The sequence below is a fragment of the Oryctolagus cuniculus genome, chromosome 7 (genome assembly GCF_051225735.1).
Source record: "Oryctolagus cuniculus isolate XC-2025 breed Fujian yellow rabbit chromosome 7, ASM5122573v1, whole genome shotgun sequence".
Taxonomy (NCBI): Eukaryota; Metazoa; Chordata; class Mammalia; order Lagomorpha; family Leporidae; genus Oryctolagus; species Oryctolagus cuniculus.
The window spans coordinates 134,714,374-134,736,787 of NC_142873.1; the positions used below are offsets into that span (position 1 = coordinate 134,714,374).

The 22,414-nt window shown below is 46.6% G+C and overlaps 1 protein-coding gene and 1 long non-coding RNA gene across 10 annotated transcripts in view; one reads left to right on the forward strand and one right to left on the reverse strand.

Annotated features, from left to right (window-relative positions):
* RHBDL2 (rhomboid like 2) overlaps positions 1–21,434 on the forward strand; it is a 52,680-nt gene extending 31,246 nt beyond the window's left edge. For 3 of the 4 annotated variants that reach the window (XM_089337439.1, XM_002715202.6, XM_008265525.5), the window contains 4 exons: positions 13,722–13,822; positions 15,818–15,878; positions 19,981–20,042; positions 20,896–21,434. In XM_089337439.1, coding sequence (XP_089193565.1) covers positions 13,722–13,822; positions 15,818–15,878; positions 19,981–20,042; positions 20,896–21,075 — 404 coding nt within the window. In that variant the 3' untranslated portion in view covers positions 21,076–21,434. Of the gene's footprint in view, positions 1–13,721; positions 13,823–15,817; positions 15,879–19,377; positions 19,960–19,980; positions 20,043–20,895 lie in introns of those variants that run through there. The other variant, XM_089337438.1, reaches the window with a different exon arrangement.
* LOC138850675 (uncharacterized) overlaps positions 1–22,414 on the reverse strand; it is a 60,318-nt gene that overhangs the window by 18,204 nt on the left and 19,700 nt on the right. For 2 of the 6 annotated variants that reach the window (XR_016237399.1, XR_016237397.1), the window contains exon 3: positions 21,430–21,532. This is a non-coding gene — a long non-coding RNA (uncharacterized LOC138850675). Of the gene's footprint in view, positions 1–2,369; positions 2,733–20,424; positions 20,737–21,406; positions 21,533–22,414 lie in introns of those variants that run through there. The other 4 variants (XR_016237401.1, XR_016237396.1, XR_016237400.1 and 1 more) reach the window with 3 other exon arrangements.

Here is a 22,414-nt window from a genome sequence, read left to right on the forward strand (position 1 = left end):
GGTTCTAGTCCCCGTCGGGGCGCCGGATTCTGTCCCGGTTGCCCCTCTTCCAGGCCAGCTCTCTGCTGTGGCCCGGGAAGGCAGTAGAGGATGGCCCAAGTGCTTAGGCCCTGCACCCACATGGGAGACCAGGAGGAAGCACCTGGCTCCTGGCTTCGGATTGGCCATTTGGGGGGTGAACCAACGGAAGGAAGACCTTTCTCTCTCTCTCTCTCTCTCTCTCTCACTGTTCACTCTGTCTGTCAAAAAAAAAAAAAAAAAAAAGAAAGAAAGAAACAAGAAAACATTCTGTTTTCCAGAATATCTGTTCCATTTTACATTGCCCCTGGCAGTGGATAAGTGCTTCAGTTTGCCCACATCTTGCATTTTTGGTGCTGTCACTGGTTTTTGTTTAACCAGCTCTGGTAGCTGTAGAGTGGTATTTCATCGTGGTTTTAATTTGCATTTCCTCAATGAACAGCTTTTCCTGTACTTATCTGCCATCTGTCTGTCTTCTTCAGTGAGTCTGTGCATTTTTTAAAAAAATTTTTTGTACCATTGAATGTTGAACATTTTATATATGTTCTAGGTACTAGTCCTTTATTGAATGTGTATTTACAAATATTTTCTCCTAGTCTGTAGCTTACTTTTCATTCTCTCTTTCTTAAGGTTCATTTATTTGCTTTAAATGCAGTTAACAGAGACAGAGAGAGATGGAGAGATATTCCATCTACTGGCTTGCTCTCCAAACAGTCTCAGTGGTTGGGGCTGGGTCAGGTCGAAGCTAAGAACCAGAAACCCCATCCAGGTCAGGGAGCAGAATCCAAGGCAAGGCAGTGGGGACACCAGCACGGCAGGCAGTGGCTTGGTAACCTGTGGCACCACAGCGCTGGCCCCACTTTCTCTTGACAAGGTCTTTCACAAAGCCCAAGTTTTAAATGTCGCTAAGGTCCAATTTTCCATGTTTCCTTCAATGGACTGTGCTTTTGGAGTTATGTCTAGAGACTTTCCTGAGCCCTGGGTCCTGAAAGTTTTTTTCTGTGTTATTTTCTGGAAGTTATAGTTTTATGATTTCCGTTTGGATATGTGATTTGTTGTTATGATATGTGATAGTTGTTGCATAAGGTATGAGGTTCAAATTCAGGCTCTTTTTGTTTATTTTGCCTGTGTATATCCAGTTATGCCAGAGCATTTGCTGAAAAGACTGTCCCTCCTGCATAGAATGGCTTGTGCACCTTCAACAGAATCTCTTGCCTGTGGTTGGCTGGGGCTGCTGTGCCGTCTTTTTGTTCCAGCAATCTGTGTGTCTCTCCACCAAGACTGCACGGTCTTGATTATTGAAGCTGTATAGTAAGTCTTGAAATCACTAAGAGTGATTCCCCACTATACTCTTCATTTTCAAAATCATTTTAGCTGTTCTAATTCTTTCACCTTTCCATATAAATAGTGCAATAATTCTGTCTATATCTTTAAAACTTTTTGCTGGAATTTTAGTAGGACTTGAATTAAACCTGCACATCCATTGGGGAAGAATTGACATCTTCATTATCTTGTGTCTTTCAATCCATAAAGAGTATGTCTTTTATTTGCATCTCTGAAGCGGGCTTGTATTTTTAATTTTAGTGTCCATCTGTTTGCTGCTGGTATTTAGAAGTATAATTAATTTTTGCATGTAGCTCTTAAATCTTGTGATCTTGCTGAACTCAGTAAAGGGTTCTAGGTTTTTTATTTTCCTATGTGTTTTTCGGATTTCTTGGGATTTTCATGTTATCTGCCAGTCATCACGCATCTGAATTAGCTCATTTTGAATTACTCTAACAAAACAGCTGAGGCAGACCACGCATGAAGCAGAGCGTCTTATTTAGCTCACAGTTCTGCAGGCTCAAGGGCATGGCACCTGCTCAGGCTCAGCTCCGGCGCGGGCCCTCTGGACCGTGCCACTTCATGGCAGATGACAACGGTGGGAGCAGGGGTGGGAAAGGGGATCACATCTCACACAGGAAGCCACAGAGAGATGAGGTGGGGCCAAGCTTTTACAGCAGCCTCTCTCAAGGGCTAACCAGGGTCCTGCAAGAAATACCCTAACCCCTTTCAAGGGCCTGAGACCTCCTCCTGCTCCCCCTGCCCCCAGTCTGAAAGCTTCTACCACCTCCAAATACCACCGTCCTGGGCACCACGCCTCCGACACCTGAGCCCCCGTGAGGGGACACAGAAACCTCTGCGCCATCCACACACAGGGACGCTTTTATTTCTGCTCTCCAAAGCGTGTGCCTTTTGTTTCCATTTCTTGCCTTGAGCGCTGCCGGCACTTTCAGAGCTATTGCTGAGTAAGAGTGGTGAGGACACACATCTTTGCCTGCTTGCTGATCTTAGCCAGAAAGCAGTCTGTCTTTTTGTTTGTTTGTTTGTTTATTTTGATGTATTTGAAAAGCAAAGTGACAGAGATAGAGAGAAACAGAGATCTTCCCTCTGCTGGTTCACTCCCCAAATGCCTGCAACAGCCGGGGCTGGGCCGTGCTGAAGCCAGGAGCTCAGACGCATCACTTGCTCTTCCTGGAGTGTTCATTAGCAGACATGTAGGATCAGAAGTAGAGGTGGGATTCGAACTCAGACACTCTGATTTGGGATGTGGGCATCCCAAGTGGTGGCTCAACCCACTCAGTGCTGCAACACTGGCCCCAGCAATTCTTCTTTTACCACTAAGTGTAATGTTAGCTGTGGGTTCTTTGTAGATGTTCTTTACCAATCTATTTCTAAAAAAAAATGGGGAAGAAATCAAGCATAACAGCCAGGTAAGATACAGATCAACACAGGCCCCTCTTTGTCTTTCTGTGTCCCGTAGGTGTGTGTGGTTTTCTGGGGCAGGGTGGCAGTTCCACAGCACCCAGGGGCTCAGGGCCCTCGTTGGCATGCTCTCCTGCATGCCGTCGGATTTATAGCAGTTTCTGTGTGCCTGGTTACAAAAATCAGGTAGGTAATCTTTACAAGGAATAAAGGATGCTCTGAGATCCAGGGTTATCATAAAAACCTTAAAAATTGTTTTTGTTCTTATATTTTTGCTTATTTTTATTTTATTTTAAAGGAAGAAGGAGGGAGGAAGAGGAGCTCTGATATGGGATGAAGGCACCCCAAACAGTGGCTTAATCTGCTGTGCCGTAATCCCATAATGCATGCCCCAAGAATGTTTTTTTATAAAAAGATTTACTTATTTATTTGAAAAGCAAAGCAAGAGAGAGAGAGAGAGAGAGCGAGAGAGTGAGAGAGTGCACTTCTATCCACTGGTTCACTCTCTAATGGCTTCAACAGCCAGGTCTGGGTCAGGCTGAAGCCAAGAGCCAGGAATCCCATCCTGGTCTCCCACGTGGGTTGGCAGGGGTTCAAAAAACAGAGCTCCCATCCACTGCAATGGCCAGGACTGAACTGGACGGAAGCCAGGGAGCAGGGACTCAATTCAGGTTTCCTTCATGGGGGACAGGAGCCGATTTTTGAGCCATTACTGCTGCCGCCCAGCGACTGCACTAGCAGGAAGCCAACGTCAGGAGCCAGAGCTGGGCGTGGAACCCAGGTCCTATAGAGTATGTGGGACTTAGGCATCTTAACCAGGGTCTCTGCTACTCAGTTAAATGCCCGCCCCTTTCTGCGAACTTTCTGAAGCCCCCTGGTATACATGCGATTTACAAATAAGTGAGGACACTCACACTACTGTGGGTGTGGTATTAGCGCTGTGCCTGCCGTAACAATGCACTGCAAACTGGGTGGCACACCTAACAGAAATGCACGGACTCAGATCTGGAGACAAAATGTGTGAAATCAGGGCGTCTGCAGGGCCACGTGCCTCTGTGGCTGCAGGGGAGAGTCCTGTGGCCTCTGGCACCCCGGGTCATGGCTGTTCCTCCTAGGTGTTCCTTGGCTTTGCAGCTGCATTGCTTCCACCTCTGCCTCTGCTCACTGCCCTCCCATTGTGTTTCTCAGAGGCACACCTGTCATTGTGTTGTAGGGACCCACCCTACTCCAGGATGACGTCACCTTAGCAGATCACACCAACAGCAACCCTGTTTCCGTGAGGTCCTGGGGGTTAGGACTTCAGGGAACCTTTAGGGGACACAGTCCAGTCCATTACTGCACCCACAACTTCTTTCCTGACCTGCCTAGAGTCCAGGGTTGCAGGGAGGCCTGTGATCCTGCATGGTGCCCTGGCTGTGGGGAGGGAGAGCAGGAGGCCATCATTAGCCCTGCTAGAGATGGAATCAGTAAGGGTGACAGAGCTGCCCTCCTTCCGCCTGTTCTGTGGATCCTGTTTTCCCACGTTCCCTTTCTGCACACTCCTGTTTTTCTCTGCCTCCCCCACCCCTTGCCCTGCAAAGTCCTCTGCAACAGCCAGGCCTTGCTCAGCTCCCACATCTACAAGCCTGTGTCTCCCACAGCTGAATTTCAACCTGTGCTCTCAGCCACTCCCCAGTGAGAGAGCAGAGAGTAGAGAGCCACCATGAGTAACCTGCTCACGTCCTCTGCCCGTTTCTGCAATAGCTTCTTGGCACAGATCCCTTTGCCCTTCCGGTCTGTCCTCCCCAGTGCAGGCTGGGTCTCCTTCCCCAACCACGGATGAGGTCATATTCCACCCTTCCTAAAATACCTGCCATGGTGCGGAGATCAACTGACCTTCCAAGAATGCCACCAGCTCTCCTCGCTGCTTTTCTTGCTTTGCTTTTTCTCTAGATTATTTCCTACATATGAATATGATTCCAACTCCTTACCCTTGCTCTTGGCAAAGTGTGCTCCATAGTTTGCAGCACTGGGATCACCTGGGAGGTTGGAACAGTGCAGCCTGTTGGGCCCCATGTGGGACCTGCTAATCAGAATGTACATTGTTAACATATTCACAGGTGTTGCCTATGCACATCTAAGACTGAGGAGTGCGGGCTGCCCCAATCTGACCCACGCTCAGATCTCCTGGGGAGCATGTTACATGGAAAGCTATTCTGCTCCCCCTAGGTCTCCCCAGTCAGAGTCTGTGGGGAGGTGGCCCTGGGATCTGTGTCTTTGTTTTTCTATTTGTTTAGTGAGATGTAATTGATATACAATAGGCCGCACATGTTTGAAGTGTACAGTTTGGTCAGTTTTGCTATGAGTATATAACTATGAGACCATCATCACAATCCACCACCTCCCAAAGGTTTCCTTGTGACCCTCCCCTCGCCAGCACCCACAGATGGATTTTCTGTCTTTATGGCTTACTTTGTGATTTCTAGGCATTTCCATAAAGGGGATTATAGAAAATATGTTTTTTTATCACCTGGCTTCTTTCCTTTTTCATGATTATTTTGAGATTTAGCCACATGGTTGCATGCATCACAGTTGATTCTGTTGGTTTATGTCAGTGTTGGGACATATACCCCCATTTTTGTTTAGCCTGTTGATGGATATTTGAGGTGTTTCAAGTTTGTGGCTGCTACAGAGCTGCTAGGAACATCTATGCCTAAGTCTTTGTGTGGACAAAGATTTTCATTTCTCTTGAGCAAATACCTAGGAATGGGATAGTTTGGTCCTGTGATATGGTATGTTTAACTTCTAGAAAGTCACACTCTTTTAAAAGTTACTTCTTTACTTGTTTGAGAGACAGAGAGCTCTTATCGTTTTGTTACTTCCCAAGTGCCCACAATGACTGCATTAGGGTGGGGCTGAAGCTTGGAGCCAAGAACACAAGGTAGGTCTCCCCCATGGGTGACTCAACTACTTGAGCTGTCATCACCAGTGCCCTGCCAGGGTTCCCATTAGCAGGAAGCTGAAGTCAGGAGCTGGAGTTAGGTAGGTTTCCAACCTTGGCACTCTGATGTGAGACATGGGTGTCCTAACTGCTGAGCCAAACACAGTCCCCAAACTGACAAGCTTGTTCCTGGCTTGACTGAGAAATAGTTCATGTGTGTGTGTGTGTTTTTTTTTTTTTTTATGACAGGTAGAGTTATAGACAGTGAGAGAGAGAGACAGAGAGAAAGGTCTTCCTTCTGTTGGTTCACTCCCCAAATGGCCACTATGGCCGGCGCCGCGCCGATCCAAAGCCAGGAGCCAGGTGCTTCTTCCTGGTCTCCCATGCGGGTGCAGGGGCCCAAGCACCTGAGCCATCCTCCACTGCCTTCCAGGGCTACAGCAGAGAGCTGGACTGGAAGAGGAGCAACCAGGACTAGAACCCAGCGCCCATATGGGATGCTGGCGCCACAGGCGGAGGATTAACCTAGTGAGCCATGGTGCCAGCCCTGAGAAATAGTTCATGTACCATGCAGTCCACACACTTAGTGCGCACAATCCAGTGTTCAGTTAATTCACAAGGTTTGGTACCCATCATCACAGAACCACAGGGCATTTTCATCCCCTGAAAAGAAGCCCTGTACTGTCAGTCATCCCTCAGTCCCTGCCCCACATCCTCACCCCAGCTCTGGGCCAACCACTCCTCTCCTCCTGTCTCTGCAGATTCGCCTGTTCTGAACATTTCATGTAAGTGGAATCACACAATATATGGTCCTCTGTGACTTGCTTCTTAAAACTTCACATAATGTTTTCAGCATTCATCACTGTGGTAGTCTGTATTATTCTTTGTTCCTTCCCTTTTATGGTTGGATAATATTCCATTGTATGGGTATAAAATTAGCACACTGATGGATATTTGGAGAGTTTCCACCTTTTAGCTGTTATGAATAACCCTGCTGTGAACATGTGTGTAAGATTTTTGTGTGGATATGTGCTTTCATTTCTCTTGGGAGTAGAATCGTTAGGTCATAGGGCAGCAAAGTGGCACCATTTTCCATTCTCACCAGGCGTTCCTGTTCTTCTGCATCCTCACACATACTGGATGTGGTCAGTCTTTTTCATTTCAGCCCATCTATTAAGGATGTAGCAAGATCTCAGTGAGCCTGAATTTGCATCTCCCAGTACCAGTGATGGAGAGCAGCCTTCCTTTGCTCACTTGCCACCCATATATGTCTTCTTTGCTAAAGGTCAGTTTGAATCATTTGCCCATTAAAAAATTGGGTTATATTCTTTATTATATATAATAATATACATTATATATTATGATTATAAGTCCTTTGTCAGATATATGACTTGCAAATATTTTCTCCTGGTGTGTGGCTTGCTTTTTCATTCTCTCTCTTTATAAAAGATTTATTTGAAAGGCAGATTAATAGAGAGAAGGAGAGACAGATTCCATCTACTAGTTCACTCCCCAAATGGCCACCATGGCCAGGGCGGGGCCAGGCAGAAGCCAGGAGCCTAGAACTCTGGGTGGCAGAGTGCCAAACACTTGGGCCATCTTCCTCTGCTTCCCCAGGCAAAGCCAGGAGCCAGGAGCTTCATCCTGGTCTCCCATGTGGATGATTTACATTAGCAGGGAGCTGGATCAGAAGTGGAGCAGCAGGACTCAAACCAATACTCTGATAGGGGGAGGCAAGCATGGCAAGTGGTGGGTTACCCTGTTGTGCTGCAATGCTAGCTCCTTCATTCTCTTAAAAACTTCATTTTCTTGAAAAACAGAAGTTTTAAATTTTGATGAAATATAATTTATAATTTTTTGGAATTATGTTTTTAGTGTTACATCAAAGAAATTTTGCTTAACACATGGTTGTGTAGGTTTCATCTACATTTTCTTTCTTTTTCTTTTTTAAGATTTTATTTATTTATTATTTGAGAGGCAGAGTTACAGAGAGAGGGAGAGAGAGTCTTTCATCTGCTTGTTCATTCCCTCAATGGCCACAACGCCGGAGCTAGACTGATCTGAAGCCAGAAGCCAGGAACTTCTTCAGGGTCTCCCGCATGGGTGCAGGGGCCCAAGCACTTGGGCCATCTTCTACTGCTTCCCCAGGCCATAGCAGAGAGCTGGATGGGAAGTGGAGCAGCCGGGACTTGAAACGGCACCCATATGGGATGTCAGCACTTCAGGTGGAGGCTTCGCCCACTACACCACAGTGCCAGCACCTTCATCTACATTTTCTTCTAGAAGTTTTATGATTTGGGGCTTTACATTTAGGTGTGTGACTCACTTAGAACTGGCACGAGGTGTGGATTGAAGTGTCAGTTTTGGTATGTGAATGTCTGTTCCAGTGGCATCTGTTAATAAGACTGTCCTTTTCTAGTGAATTCCTCTGCATCTTTTTGTTGGAATCAGCTGTCCATTGTACATGTGTGTGTTTATTTTTGAACTTTCTGTTCTGTTCTACTCATGTATTTATAGATCTTTACACCAATGCCAAACTTTCTTGATTACCGTTGTTTTCCAGTATGTCTTGAAAGCAGGAAGTGTTAGCATGCCAATTTTGCTTTTTTTCAAACATTTTTGGCTATTCTAGGTTCTTTGCTTTTCCACATGAATCAGCTTCTCGATTTCTACAAAAATTAATCGTCTTGGATTTGGATTTGTATTGCATTGAATTTATAGATCTTGGGGAGAACTGACATTTTAACAAAAGTGAATCTTCCAGTCCACGAACAAGGTATATCCTACCATTTATTTAGGTCTTTCAAAATTCCTTGCAGCGTGTTTTTCAGATGTCAGTGTTTAGATCTGGCAGATTATTTTGTTAGATTTATCTCTTCCTGGATTTATCAGCAAATCCAGCTTCCTGGATTTATCAGCAAAAATATTTTATATTTTTGGTATAAGTGGTATTTATTGCATGGATATGTAGGTTATTAACTTTTTTTTAAAGGCTTATTTAGGCCGGCGCTGCGGCTCACTAGGCTAATCCTCCATCTGCGGCACCAGCACACCGGGTTCTAGTCCCAGTTGGGGTGCCAGATTCTGTCCCGGTTGCTCCTCTTCCAGTCCAGCTCTCTGCTGTGGCCCGGGAGCGCAGTGGAGGATGGCCCAGGTGCACCCGCATGGGAGACCAGGAGAAGCACTTGGCTTCTGGCTTTGGATCAGCGCAGTGCGCCCGCTGCAGCGCGCCAGTCGCAGTGGCCACTGGGGGATGAACCAGCGGAAAAAGGAAGACCTTTCTCTCTGTCTCTCTCACTGTCTACTCTGCCTGTTAAAAATAAAAAAATTAAAGGTTTATTTATTTATTTACTTGAAAGAGTTACAGCAAAAGAGGAAGAGAAGGAAGGAGGGAGGGAAGGAGATAGAGAGAGAAATTTTCCATCCCCTAGTTTACTCCCCAAATGGCTGCAACTACCAGGGCTGGGCTAGACCAAAGCCAGGAGCCAGGAGCTTCATCCAAGTCTCCCACATGGATGGAAGGGGCCCAAACACTTGGATCATCCTCCGCTGTTTTTTCAGGCACATGAGCAGGTAGCAGCTGGGACTTGAACCAGCACTCAGATGGGATGCTGATGCTGTAGACAGTGGCTTAACCTGTAATATCACAGTGCTTGCCCCACTTATTAATTCTTTCAGCTTTTGTCTGAAAAAAAAAATTTACTTTTGTTTTCTTTTTGAATATTTATTTATTTGAGAGGTAGAAACACAGAGAAACAGAGAAACCTCTCATCTGCTGGCTCACTCTCCTAATGCCCACAATAACTGACTAGGGCTGAATCAGACCAAAGCCAGGAGCCAGGAACTGCAGCCGGGTCTCCCATGTGAGTGTCAGGGACCCAAGTGCTTGAGCTGTTACCTGCTGTCTCCCAGGGTGCTCCTCAGCAGGAGCCTGGAATTGGGTGCAGAATCAGGACTTGAACCCAGGCCCTCCAATGGGAGATGGAGGCATCCCAAGTGGTGTCTTAACTGCTGGGCCGAGCGCCTGTCCCTCGCCTTCATTTCTGAACACTTTTCCTAGGGGTTGCAGTCAAGCTTGACAGTGGTAGGGTTATAACGGATGTAGGTCCAAACCTTTTATTGTAGAAGAGACAGCACCTGGACAGTAGGCAGGGAGTCTAGGGGAGGGCAGATGTCCTTTGATGCTCCCTGTCGTGTATTTTTGCAGGGACCCACGCCCGCAGGGTCTGGAGAAGCAGAAAGCTCCGTGAGTGGGGTTTATCAGCATCAGCGATGTACACCGTGTGGTCTTCTCAGCCCACTGCCCTGGCAAGGAGGGGCGAGGGTCAGAGTCATGCAGTCACTCTGAGGCAAGGTGATGCCTCAGAGTTATCCTCAGGGTCCTGCTGTAGCAGGTTCAGAGTTAACCATTTGGGTTCCAATGGCCTGGTTAGTCCTCAGAGACAGTATTTTTCTTATTGCTGTGCTGTTTTGTCATTTGTATCACTTCCAGTGACCATTTGTTATCATCCACGTCTTTATTCCTCAGTTTGAAATGAGTCTTTTTATGCTGGCTGCTTTTAAGATTTCTATTGGTTTCTGGCTGGCGCCGCGGCTCACTAGGCTAATCCTCCGCCTAGCGGCGCCGGCACACCGGGTTCTAGTCCCGGTTGGGGCGCCAGATTCTGTCCCGGTTGCCCCTCTTCCAGGCCAGCTCTCTGCTGTGGCCAGGGAGTGCAGTGGAGGATGGCCCAGGTGCTTGGGCCCTGCACCCCATGGGAGACCAGGAAAAGCACCTGGCTCCTGGCTCCTGCCATCAGATCAGCGCGGTGCACCGGCCGTGGCGGCCATTGGAGGGTGAACCAACGGCAAAGGAAGACCTTTCTCTCTGTGTCTCTCTCTCACTGTCCACTCTGCCTGTCAAAAAAAAAAAAAAAAAAAAAAGGTTTCTATTGGTTTCTGTTTCCATTGAAAAATTTGATTTTTGTATGTGTGTGCCTTGATGGAGTTTTCTTCATGTTTCTTGTGCTTGGGGTTTGTTGAGCTTCCTGGATTTGTTGGTTTATCATTTTCATCAAACTTTGGAAAAACTTCAATCATTTTTTTTCTTGTACCTAACTAACTTTTCTGCTCTTCAGTGAGAACCATGAAGATAGCAGCTGTTGAAATTGTCCCATGGCTCATAGATGCTTTATTTATTTTAGCAAACATTCTCTGGTGTGTTTCCTTTTGAGTAGTTTCTCTTTCTGTGTCACATTCACTGATCTTTCCTTCTGCAGTATCTAATTTGCCATGGAACCCACTGCTTATTTTTTTTCATTGTAGACATTGTTTTCATCTCTAGAAGGTTTTTTTTTTAAGATTTATTTATTTATTTATTTATTTATTTATTTTTTTTGATAGGCAGAGTGGACAGTGAGAGAGAGAGACAGAGAGAGAAAGGTCTTCCTTTGCCGTTGGTTCACCCTCCAATGGCCGCCGCTGCAGCCGGCGCACCGCGCTGATCCGATGGCAGGAGCCAGGATCCAGGTGCTTTTCCTGGTCTCCCATGGGGTGCAGGGCCCAAGCACCTGGGCCATCCTCCACTGCACTCCCTGGCCATAGCAGAGAGCTGGCCTGGAAGAGGGGCAACCGGGACAGAATCCGGCACCCCGACCGGGACTAGAACCCGGTGTGCCGGCGCCGCAAGGTGGAGGATTAGCCTATTGAGCCACGGCGCCGGCTCAAGATTTATTTATTTTACTTGAAAGAGTTATACAGAGAGAGAAGGAGAGGCAGAGAGAGAAGAGAGAGGTCTTTCATCCGCTGGTTCACTCCCCAATTGGCTGCAACTGCTGGAGCTGCACCAATCCAAAGCCAGGAGCCAGGAGCTTCCTCCACATCTCCCATGCGGGTGCAGGGGCCCAAGCACTTGGGCCATCTTCTACTGCTTTCCCAGGCCATAGCAGAGAGCTGGATCGGAAGTGGAGCAGCTGGGACTCGAACTGGCGCCCATATGGGATGCCAGCACTACAGGCTGTGGCTTTATCCTCTATGCCATAGCACTGGCCCCCATCTCTGGACATTTAATCTGAGCCCCTTTTATATCTTACATGCCTTTGCTTAACTTTTGAGCATAGAATATAGAGTTATAATAATTGTTTTATGCCTTTCCTAAATCTAACTTCTGAGTCAGTTCTGGGCAGATTTTATTTGCTTGATCCATTGTTCTCTTTAGAATGTGCCATATTTTTCTGCCTCTTTGCATGCCTGATAGTTTTTGATCAGATGCTAGATATTTTAGCTTGTGGGATATTTTTGTATTCTTATAAACCTTTAGGTTTGTTCTGGAACTCAGTTAAGTTACTTGGAGGCACTTTGATCCTATATGAAAGTGTTTTAGTACTTTGTGGATTATGAAATGTTCTAGTTTAGAAAGTCAGTGGCACTGGTATTGTGTGAATAATAATCTTCTCACTTTTTTTTTAAGATTTACTTTTTATTTATTTGAAAGACAGCGTGACAGAGGGAGGAAAGGAGGGAGGGAGGGAGAGAGAGATTGATTGATTGATCGATTGATCTTCTGTCTGTTGGTTCACTCCCAAATGGCCATAACAGCCAGGGTTGGGCCATACCAAAGTTAGAATGCAGAACTCCAAGTGGGTCTCCCACGTGGATGGCAGGGATCCACCATCTGCTGTCCACCAGTTGCATTACCAGGAAGCTGGGATTGGGAGTGGGGCTGCAACTTGACCCCAGGCACTTGATATGGGATGTGGACATTCCAAGGACTGACCTGACTGTTAGGTTAAGTGCCTGCTCCCATGATGTCCACCCAGATCCCTTCCTCACGTTAACGGAGCCTCCACCCTCTGCTGGGAAAGGCATTCCTTCCTACAAGCTTCCACAGTGCAGTCATTTATTGTGATCCTAGTAGTTGTTATATTCTGCATTTTTATTACAATAGTTTACTCACCTTTTTGTAAGATTCCTATAGTCAGACACTTTGTTGCCCCTAGTAGGTGTTGTATCGAGTCAGAAGGAAGGAGACCTGGCCTTGGAAGGCAGAGACTAAGCATTAGCAGTAACCAGAAGAGAGAGAACATCTGAGCTTTGAATGAGGTGTTTTGTAAAGCCTTGTTTGAGTCCAGGAGCTTTTGGATTGGGTTAGCAAATACATTAAGACTTGCTTGGTGAATAGGATTGAATGGTATGTTGAGAAGGATTCTGAGGCCACATCCTGGTTCCATGAGAGATAAAATGTTGGCATGTCTCAGATACTGTGATAGTTTTTGACTAAATGCGTGAGATATTTCAAAGTAATAGCTAAAAAAAGTATGTTAGGTGATATCGATATATATATATATATATATATATGTAGATCGATAGATAGATAGTTTACTTCTGTGAACAACTCAGGAAGTTTAGTTCTATTAATAGCCCCATTTTGCAGGTAGGGAAAGTGAGGTGCGGTTAAATAACTGGTAATTCTGCTTCCAGAATCTGCGTTTCTGTCCCTGCCTGCTTTGTTTCGGAAAAATCGTAGTAGTCAACCTACAGAGTTGTACTTCCCTGGTTAGGTTTTGCACAGGACTTGGCGCCCCAAAGTCATGCAGATGCTTATTCACAGCCCAAGTCTTACATTAACATGAATGGGTTCATGGTTGATGGATTAAGGATGGAGCTTAGTCTGTGATGGCATGTGAAGGTGGGGCTTTGGGAAGTGGGTTGGGCGGAGCCCCAGGACTGAACTGTGATGGCACTATCAGGAGAGGCCACATCGGGAGAAGATGAGTTCACTTCCTGTCCCTCTGCTGCCTGGGTCACCTGAGATTGTCCCTCCACCAGCCCCAGCCTCGCCAGGTGCCTAAACAATGGGGCTGTCCCATCTGGCCCGAACCCTCGAACTGTAAAATGCAATAAGCCTTCTTCCTTCCTCAGTGGCGCCTCTCAAGTATTTTAGAGTAACAAAAAGCTGACTGATTACGGAAGGGACAAAGTGAATTTGTTCTCGGAAACATCACCGTGGTCTGTCTTCCGCGATTCGTCGTGTCTGATCGTGCCTGTTTTCTTCCCGCAGGATCCCTTGCCAGCTCCATCTTTGACCCACTCAAATCTCTCGTGGGCGCTTCGGGAGGCGTCTACGCTCTGATAGGAGGCTATTTTATGAATGTTCTGGTGGTAAGACCTCTAGAAATGGAGTTTGTGGACTTCTTGGTCTCTTTTTAAAACAGAACTGGTTCAGGCAGTCCTCACCGACCAGTGCTTACGAGCAGTCATCTGCTTTCTAAGAATCGTAGGACCAACCGTCCACCTTGCCCATCTCATCTTTTTTTGCCTGATGAGCACTAATATCATGAGCACTAAATAATGGCTTAAGTTAAAAAAAAAATGTAAAGTCAAGGTCCTCCATATAGTATTTGTTAAGTTTGATGATTGTATCTCCATTCAGACCTTCTCTTGGTATTCAAAACCCTGGTGATGCTACTACTAGAAACATGGAAGTGCTTTTGTATTGTGCTTCATGTTGATGTGGGGTGCTGCCCACCCACTCACCTCGCCAGCACGGAGCTGCTGTCAGTCTTGGCAGGTGCCCCAGAGTATTCTGTATGGAGCTGGGTCCTGATTTGTTTAGGGAATTGCTGCTTGAAAACAACGTGGGGTGACTCAAGCTGTTCATATTTACAGAGAATGTTGTAAAGAATGTTTTATCGTTTTGTATTTCTGTGTGGTTTTTTTTTTTTTTTTTTTTTTTTTTTGTAAGAGAAGTTCCTGGAAGTGGATTTACTGGATGAAGGCTTCACATTTTGATCACTCTCTCTCTCTCTCCCTCTCCCAGATTGCCCCCTGAAGTTGGCATATCATTTTTATACTGCTATGAGCAGTAGGTACAAATGCCAACTGCTTTTTAAAATGGGCTAAAACCCTGACTGGCTCTTAGCCCTTTAACCTTATAGGTATACTTTAAAAGTGCTCTAGGAGAAAAAAATATCAAATGATTATAAAATTGCCCCAAATGCAGAAGTCATTTAGCAAAATGGTTTTTAGACTTTGGATTGCAACTCTGAGTTGTTGTGAATTTAGTTTAAGGGATTGTGGCCAAAAATTCAACAAAATTAAAAAAATCAGAGCGTATCATGTCTGATATGGGTAAGTAGGTTCGATTTATGTGTGTACTGAATTGTGATCTAAATTATTTCTTTTTTAAGAAATGTATTTATTTTTATTTGAAAGGCAGTTACAGAGAGAGAGAGAGAAAGGGAGAGACACACAGAGAGATCTTCCATCTTTTGGTTTACTCCCCAAATGGCCACAACAGCTGAGGCTGGGCCAGGCTGAAACAAGGAGCCAGGGCTTCTTCTGTGTCTCCCATGTGGGTGCAGGGGCCCAGGCACTTGAGCCATCTTCCACAGCTTTCCCAGGAGCATTAACAGGGAGCTGGAGTGGAAATGGGGCAGCAGGAATTGAACCATTGCCCATATGAGATACTAGCGTTGCAGGCGGCTGCTTACCCCACTATGCCACAATGCCGGCCCCAGTGTATATTATTTCTTGCTGTAGGTTGTGGTTACAGAGCTTGAAAATGATTGATAGTAAACATGCCTATTTCAGCACTTTTACTTTTTGAGAAGAAAGTTGCTAACTTGAAAAGAGAGTAGTAATTCAGTAAAAGGAGAAATTTCTGTACAGTTTTGTAGTGACACAAGGGTTATTGAAGGTGCACTATGGTTTTTCAAAGCTAAAACCGAATGTTTTTTGAACAACATTTAATTTTTTCTTTTGAAGTCTCCTTCATTTTAGCGTCTTTGCTAATTACCACTGGGATAGAGGATGAAGAAATATCCAACGGATATTAACAAAGCAAACTTGTAAATATCCCATTAGACTTAGTTTGACAGCATTTATTTTTTAACAACATGTTAAGTGTTGGTTTTGTATTACTTAGGTTGTTTCTGGCTGATAAAACTGTATCTAGTTTATGTCATGAAATGAAACATCATGTTTCAGTTTGTTCAAAGTGCACTGGTGCTGTACCCAAGTCCATCGGAAAACTCATGCTTTGTTTTGCAAATATCTGACACTCAAATGAAATGGAAAGTAGATGAAGAGGGTGTGAAGTTGAGGTTTCATCTGCCAATAGATAGCTTATATTATCATTATTTATCTCTTTGCAAGAATTTTCGAGAAATGATTCCTGCCTTTGGAATTATCAGACTACTGATCATCATCCTTATAAGTAAGTGTGTTTTGTGAACACCTCCCACCTCCCCCTGCAGCTGCTCAGCCTTCCGAGGGCCTTTCACATCTCCCAGACACTGTCAGTGAGGACGACTGCTGGCCTGGGTCAGGAGGAAATGTCCCTCGGATCCCTACCCAGAAAGGGGTGAATGGAGGCGTTTGCACAGACCTTACGGTGGTTCTTGGGGGTGCTTCAGTGGTGGGCTCTTGCTTTTCTTATCTCCCTGTGGGCTAAGGAAGTAGCGCTCTGTGCTCTCCTCTGCTTCAACCACAGTGGCCTCCCAGAGGACTCACATGCTAGGCTTTCCTCTTTCCTACATTGGAATTTGTGGATGATTTTGTCTGCAAAGGGCAAGCTCAGAAACCACTGATATAGCCTGTCTTCTTCTTAGTTTTTAAATGTTCAAATTAAAAAACAAACAAACAAACACAAAATTGATCTAGGACAGAAGGCCAGAGGTGGTGACTGGGTATGGAAGACAAGAGAGTGGAGGCCAAGGAACAGAGAGGCCCAGGAGTGGGGAGGGTATCTAATTTGAGTCTTTTGGAATCCTGGAGAATTCTAGAACTACATGCTAAAAGGAATTTAGGACGGATGCCCCACCTGGTGAGAGAGAGGAATTTTAGCCGAGTCTGAAAGCAAGGATAGATTTGGGATGCTGGCAGGCCAGGCAAGCTAGAAGAAGGGATGAGCAAAGGTGGGCTGGGGGCTTGTGTTCATGGACCTCCTCCAGTCCAGCTGTAGCCACCCTGGGTGGGCCCTGAGGTCAGACTTCGAAGCCAAGGCAGAAGTGACACTGGATAAAGCTTAGGCTTTTGACTGTTCAAAGTAAGAAAAAATTATTCTGCTAATTGGCATCAAGAGTTCAATCATCCACATTATGGGACCAAGGGTCACTACCTCTATGGGACAGACTACATTTAGGTGTTGAACTATTGGTAAAAACAGCAATGATTTCACTTGGAGATAAAATTATTTACCTGTTTATACTGAACTGTGCATACTTCTCTCTACATGTTACCCAGAGAGCAAGCGGGACATTGCCAGCAGAGAAAGGAGGGGGAGAATCTGGGGTCTAGCAGAGCCGCTGTAGGAGCAGACCCCCCACCCAAGTTGTTAGGAGTCACAGCCAGAACCAACGAAGGAGCCAGCGTTATTCCCCAAGTTACCCGGGTCTTCAGTCAATCTACTTCTTTTAGGTGATTATCAGTGACCTTTGTAAAATACACCTCATGCCATTAATAAGAAAATGGGCTCAACAGACGTCTTTTAATACTGTTCAGTGCTGCAGGACAGGCAGTTTATGTAGTGTGACGCCATTCCTCAGCAAGTACTGACGGCACTCGATGGTGCCTGTTCACAGTTAGCCTACAGACTTCTTGGTGAGTGCACAGGATATGCTCATGGGAACCCTCCCAGCTCCTGGCACATGCTATTTCTAACAGTTCTTTGGTCTGGTTTCCCTGGGATTGAAAATGAGAAGAGTTGCAACACTAGGTTCATAAAATACAAATCAAGGAATACCAATATATTTTTATTTGGAACCCATTTTCTTGGAAACATATACAGTATTGCTTTGTTTATTTATTTGAGAGGGAGGGAGAGAGGGAGAGGGAGAGGGAGATCTCATCTACTAATTCTCTTCCCAAATGTCCACAATGGCCAAGATTAGGCTGGGCCAAACCTGGGAGCCAGAAGCTCAATCCAGGTCTCCCATATAGGTGGCAGGAGCCCAATCACTTTAGCCATCACGATCCCTGCTGGAGTGAGGAGCCAGAGCTGGGTGTTGAACCCAGGTCCTCTGATGTGGGGTGCAGTTGTCTTAAGGGCTAGGCTAAACACCTGCCCCTTGTTTCGCTTTAAATAGTGAATGTCTTTTCTTCAATATTATTCTTTATGTGAAGGACAGTTGGGCTTAGGACCCTTTCTTCATCAAGCATTAGTTGTGGGATGTGTTTTCCAACTAAGCAACTGAGTTTCCTTTTGAGAAAAGTTACGGGAATGTCACATTTTCATCCTTAAAAAAAAATCCATATAAAGGTGACTCTTAAAGTGAGTACTGAATTTTTAACGGGGACAATGACTTGGTTTATTGCAATAAGGGCTTCATTTTAGGTGGGAAAAAAAAAGTCCCAGTTTAGAGGTTGTAGCAACCCAGGAGCAACTCCCCCCTGAGGAAAGACGTGCAGAGATGAGAGGCAGCTCCCTAGTGGGATAAACAAGACATTGACATTTTGATGGCTACAGTGTAGGAGAGGGGGACTCCTACTGTGGACTTCTAGACCAAAAGCAACTGTTTCCAGTTAAGTCTGCCCTGTTCTCTGGAGCAGAATTTTTGTTATGTTCTTGTAGCCCTGTGTTTTTCAGGCTGCATCCAGAAATGCCAATGCCTGCAAGTGTGATAGAGCTTCATTTGTCCAGCACTGCGTGGGAGAGTCATGTACAATTAAATTAATATTGAATACTTGCTCAACCTCAATTTCTGTGCAGTGACTTCAGCGTCAATACAGTATTGAAAGGGGACATGGCCAGAACACATGGTCCCTGCGGCCATTTCCCCAAAGGCAAGGACTAGGTCTCAGTACCTCACGGGACGCAGTGGCTCAGTTAGCAGAGCACAGGGAGTTGAGGGTGGCCGTAGAGTGTGAAAGAGAAATTTCCTAGCATGGCACACAGAGGGCAGAATTCTTGTAGGCCGAGGCAGGGAGACCTGGAAGCTCCTTCTGCAGCGAGAGCTGAGAGAGGCCCACAGAATGTGGGCGTGTTTCCTTTCCTGGCCTATCTAACGCCTGATGGTGATTAGTCAGTGCCTCAGTGCGGTGCATGAGAGTGGAGCACTCTTTTTTTTTTTTTTTTTTTTTTCTTTTTGAAAGGTAGAGTAACAAAGAGAGAGAGAGCGGGAGGGGGAGGGGGAGGGGAGGGGGAGGGGGAGAGGGAGAGGGAGAGGGAGAGGGAGAGATCTTCCATCCTCTGGCTCACTCCCCTAGATGGCTGCACCAGCTAGGGCTGTGCCAGGCTGAAGCCAAGAGTCAGGAGTTTCTTCCAGGTCTCCCATGTAGGTGCAGGGGCCCAGGGACTTGGGCCACCCCTGCTGCTTTCCTAGGCACATTAGCAGTGGGGCAGCCAGGACTCGAACTGGCGCCCATATAGGATGCTGGCATTGTAGGCCGCAGCTTAACCCGCTGTGCCACAGCGCCAGCCAAGCGGAGCAGTCTTTACGTATAAAATGGAACCGTTGGCACTCACGTAGAGAGCTACAATCAGAGCAATCTTCCAGCTGGTTTCCATGCTCTTGTTCTTGCTCCCTTATAGTCTATTTCACAGGATCTGTCCTCTGCTATGTCTCTGGCCTCATCGCTTGCTGCTTTATCCCTAACCCTAGTTGAGAATCACTTGGAGGTCTTGTTGAAATGCAGAATGTTGAGCTCCATCTTCAGAGTTCCTGGGTCACAGGTCTAGGGAGGGTCTGGAAATTTCCATTTCTGCTAATTCTTAGGTGATGCTGATACTGCTTTGAAGACCATGGATCCGCCTGCTCAGCTGCTTTGGAATCCTCTCACACACCAAGCACACTCCTGTCTTTGGGCTTTGTGCTTGCTCTTCTTCCTGGAAGACTCCTGCTTCTAACATCAGCGAGGCCCGGTCCCTTCTCTGCATCCCATGTCACGTGCCTGGAGGGACCTTCCCTGCCCCTCTTCTTACTCCTGGCATCCTCAACACTCCTTCCCCTCTTTGTATTTGCTCCAGAGCACTTAGTGCCATGTGACGCGCTGTACTTGACCTGTCTGCCTCCTGCCATGAGACCGTTAGCGCCATGAGGCAGGGCAGTTTGGTCTCTGCCATGCTGGACATCTACTGCCTGGAGTGGTGCCTGGCACACAGCGGATGTCAGTGATGAATGACTAAGTCTGTAAAGTGGGGTGATGATAGCACCTACTCAAGAGGTGGTTGTGAGGATTCACGAGCCCTTTGGACAGCACCCAGCAGAGTCTCAATAACTTCTATTACTATTACTATATTATTATTTGGGGGGAACCAAAGACCTTTGGTGCACTGTTATGGAGACCCTTGGGCTTCATCAAGGTGTTTTTCCTTCTAGTTGTATCGGACATGGGATTTGCTCTCTACAGAAGGTTCTTTGTCCCTGCAAATGGGTCTCCGGTGAGTTCAGTCTTTCCTTTTCTAAAAATAAAAAGTGATTGCCCATCAAAAAGTAGGGGTTATAACTCTGTGATTGAGGTCAAATTTCCATTTGTAAGTTAAGAAAATTCCTAAGGAAAATAGACTTGGGAACTGTCCTCACTTACCTCTCCTTCTCCCTGGCCACTGGGCTCCACCCCACTGGCCCTACCCTACTGGGACTATTCCAAAGGAGAGAAAGGATTTCCCTTTCACAGAGGAAAAAGAGCAGGCTGCAGACTAGTGATGAAAATTTCAGCCCATTGAATGTATAACATAAAGAAGATTGATGCTTTCAGTCTCACTAGGATTCATCTTTTAATTTGGTAGTTTTTGTTTGAATAATTATATGTTATCACTTGTGTTTTAGTTTTGGCTTTTTAAAAAAAGTATTTTATTTATTTGAAAGGTAGAATTACAGTGATAGAGAGAGAGAGAGATCTTCCATCTACTGGTTCACTCCTCAAATGGCTGCAACAGCCAGGGATGGGCCAGGCTGAAGCCAGGAGCCAGGAGCTTCATTCAGGTCTCCCACATGGGTGCAGGGGCCCAAGCACTTGGGCCATCTTCTGCTGCTTTCCCAGGTGCATTCACAGGGAGCTGGATCAGAAGTGGGGCAGCCGGGTCTTGAACCCATGCTCATATGAGATGCTGGCGTCACAGGCAGAGGCTTAACCTATTACATCACAATGCCAGTGTCAGTTCTCTAGGCTTAAATTTTTGTTCGACTGTGACAGAGTTTGTGTTTTGAGTAGGAGAGGTGCAAGTGAAATATGTCATGCATATTTTCTTCACTTACTTCTATCCCCCCTCCTTTCTTATCTTTTCTCCAAAGGTGTCCTTTGCGGCGCACATAGCAGGCGGATTTGCTGGAATGTCCATAGGTTACACTGTGTTCAGCTGCTTTGATAAGGCACTGCTGAAAGACCCAAGGTTTTGGATAGCAATTGCTGCTTATTTAGCCTGTGTCTTGTTTGCTGTGGTTTTCAACCTTTTCTTATCCCCAGCAAACTGACCTACCCCTAGTATAAGCCAATTAATGAAGCTACCATCTTGCTGGTGGTGGTGGGGAGAGTGGAAACTCTTGTGAAGACACAGAAGTCCCAGCCGTGCCAACGATTGTATAAGGAGGACGAAAGCAGCACCCGTCCGTCGCAAGGACTGCTTACAAGGGACACTTCGGATGGCAGGCAGGGGCTTCTGATGCAAAGGGAGGAAGGGGAAGACAGAAAAGCAGGGAAGGCATGAGCTGAGCCTTCCTCGGGCACCCGACATGCTTGCGTCCTCCAAGGGAAAGTCGCTGTCCTTGGAGATGGCTGGACAGCACCCATGAATAATGTACTATGCTGACAATAAAAACTTTGCATACCTGTGTCAGACTCTTGATAACCATGTTTAAGTAGATTGCTCTTTAAGTGGATCACTGCTGTTCTGGGTCTGTACAGATATTATTGTGCATCTTCTTAACAAACCTGAAAAGTAGGTATTAATTAGTCTGTAACTTAGACATGAAACGCTTTTTTTTTTTTTAAATTTTTTGACAGGCAGAGTGGACAGTGAGAGAGAGAGACAGAGAGAGAAAGGTCTTCCTTTGCCGTTGGTTCACCCTCCAATGGCCGCCGTGGCCGGCGCGCTGCGGCCGGCGCACCGCGCTGATCCGATGGCAGGAGCCAGGAGCCAGGTGCTTTTCCTGGTCTCCCATGGGGTGCAGGGCCCAAGCACCTGGGCCATCCTCCACTGCACTCCCTGGCCACAGCAGAGGGCTGGCCTGGAAGAGGGGCAACCGGGACAGAATCCAGCGCCCCAACCGGGACTAGAACCCGGTGTGCCGGTGCCGCTAGGCGGAGGATTAGCCTAGTGAGCCGCGGCGCCGGCCCGACATGAAACGCTTTTTCTTTTTCTTTTTCTTTTTTTTTTTTTTTTGACAGGCAGAGTGGACAGTGAGAGAGAGAGACAGAGAGAGAAAGGTCTTCTTTTGCCGTTGGTTCACCCTCCAATGGCCGCCGCGGCCGGCGCACCAAACTGATCTGATGGCAGGAGCCAGGTACTTCTCCTGGTCTCCCATGGGGTGCAGGGCCCAAGCACTTGGGCCATCCTCCACTGCACTCCCTGGCCATAGCAGAGAGCTGGCCTGGAAGAGGGGCAACCGGGACAGAATCCGGCGCCCCGACCGGGACTAGAACCCGGTGTGCCGGCGCCGCAAGGTGGAGGATTAGCCTATTGAGCCACGGCGCCGGCTCTGAAACGCTTTTTAAAAATTGATTGTCTGGGCCAGCGCCGCGGCTCACTAGGCTAATCCTCCGCCTTGTGGCGCCAGCACACCGGGTTCTAGTCCCGGTCGGGGCACCAGATTC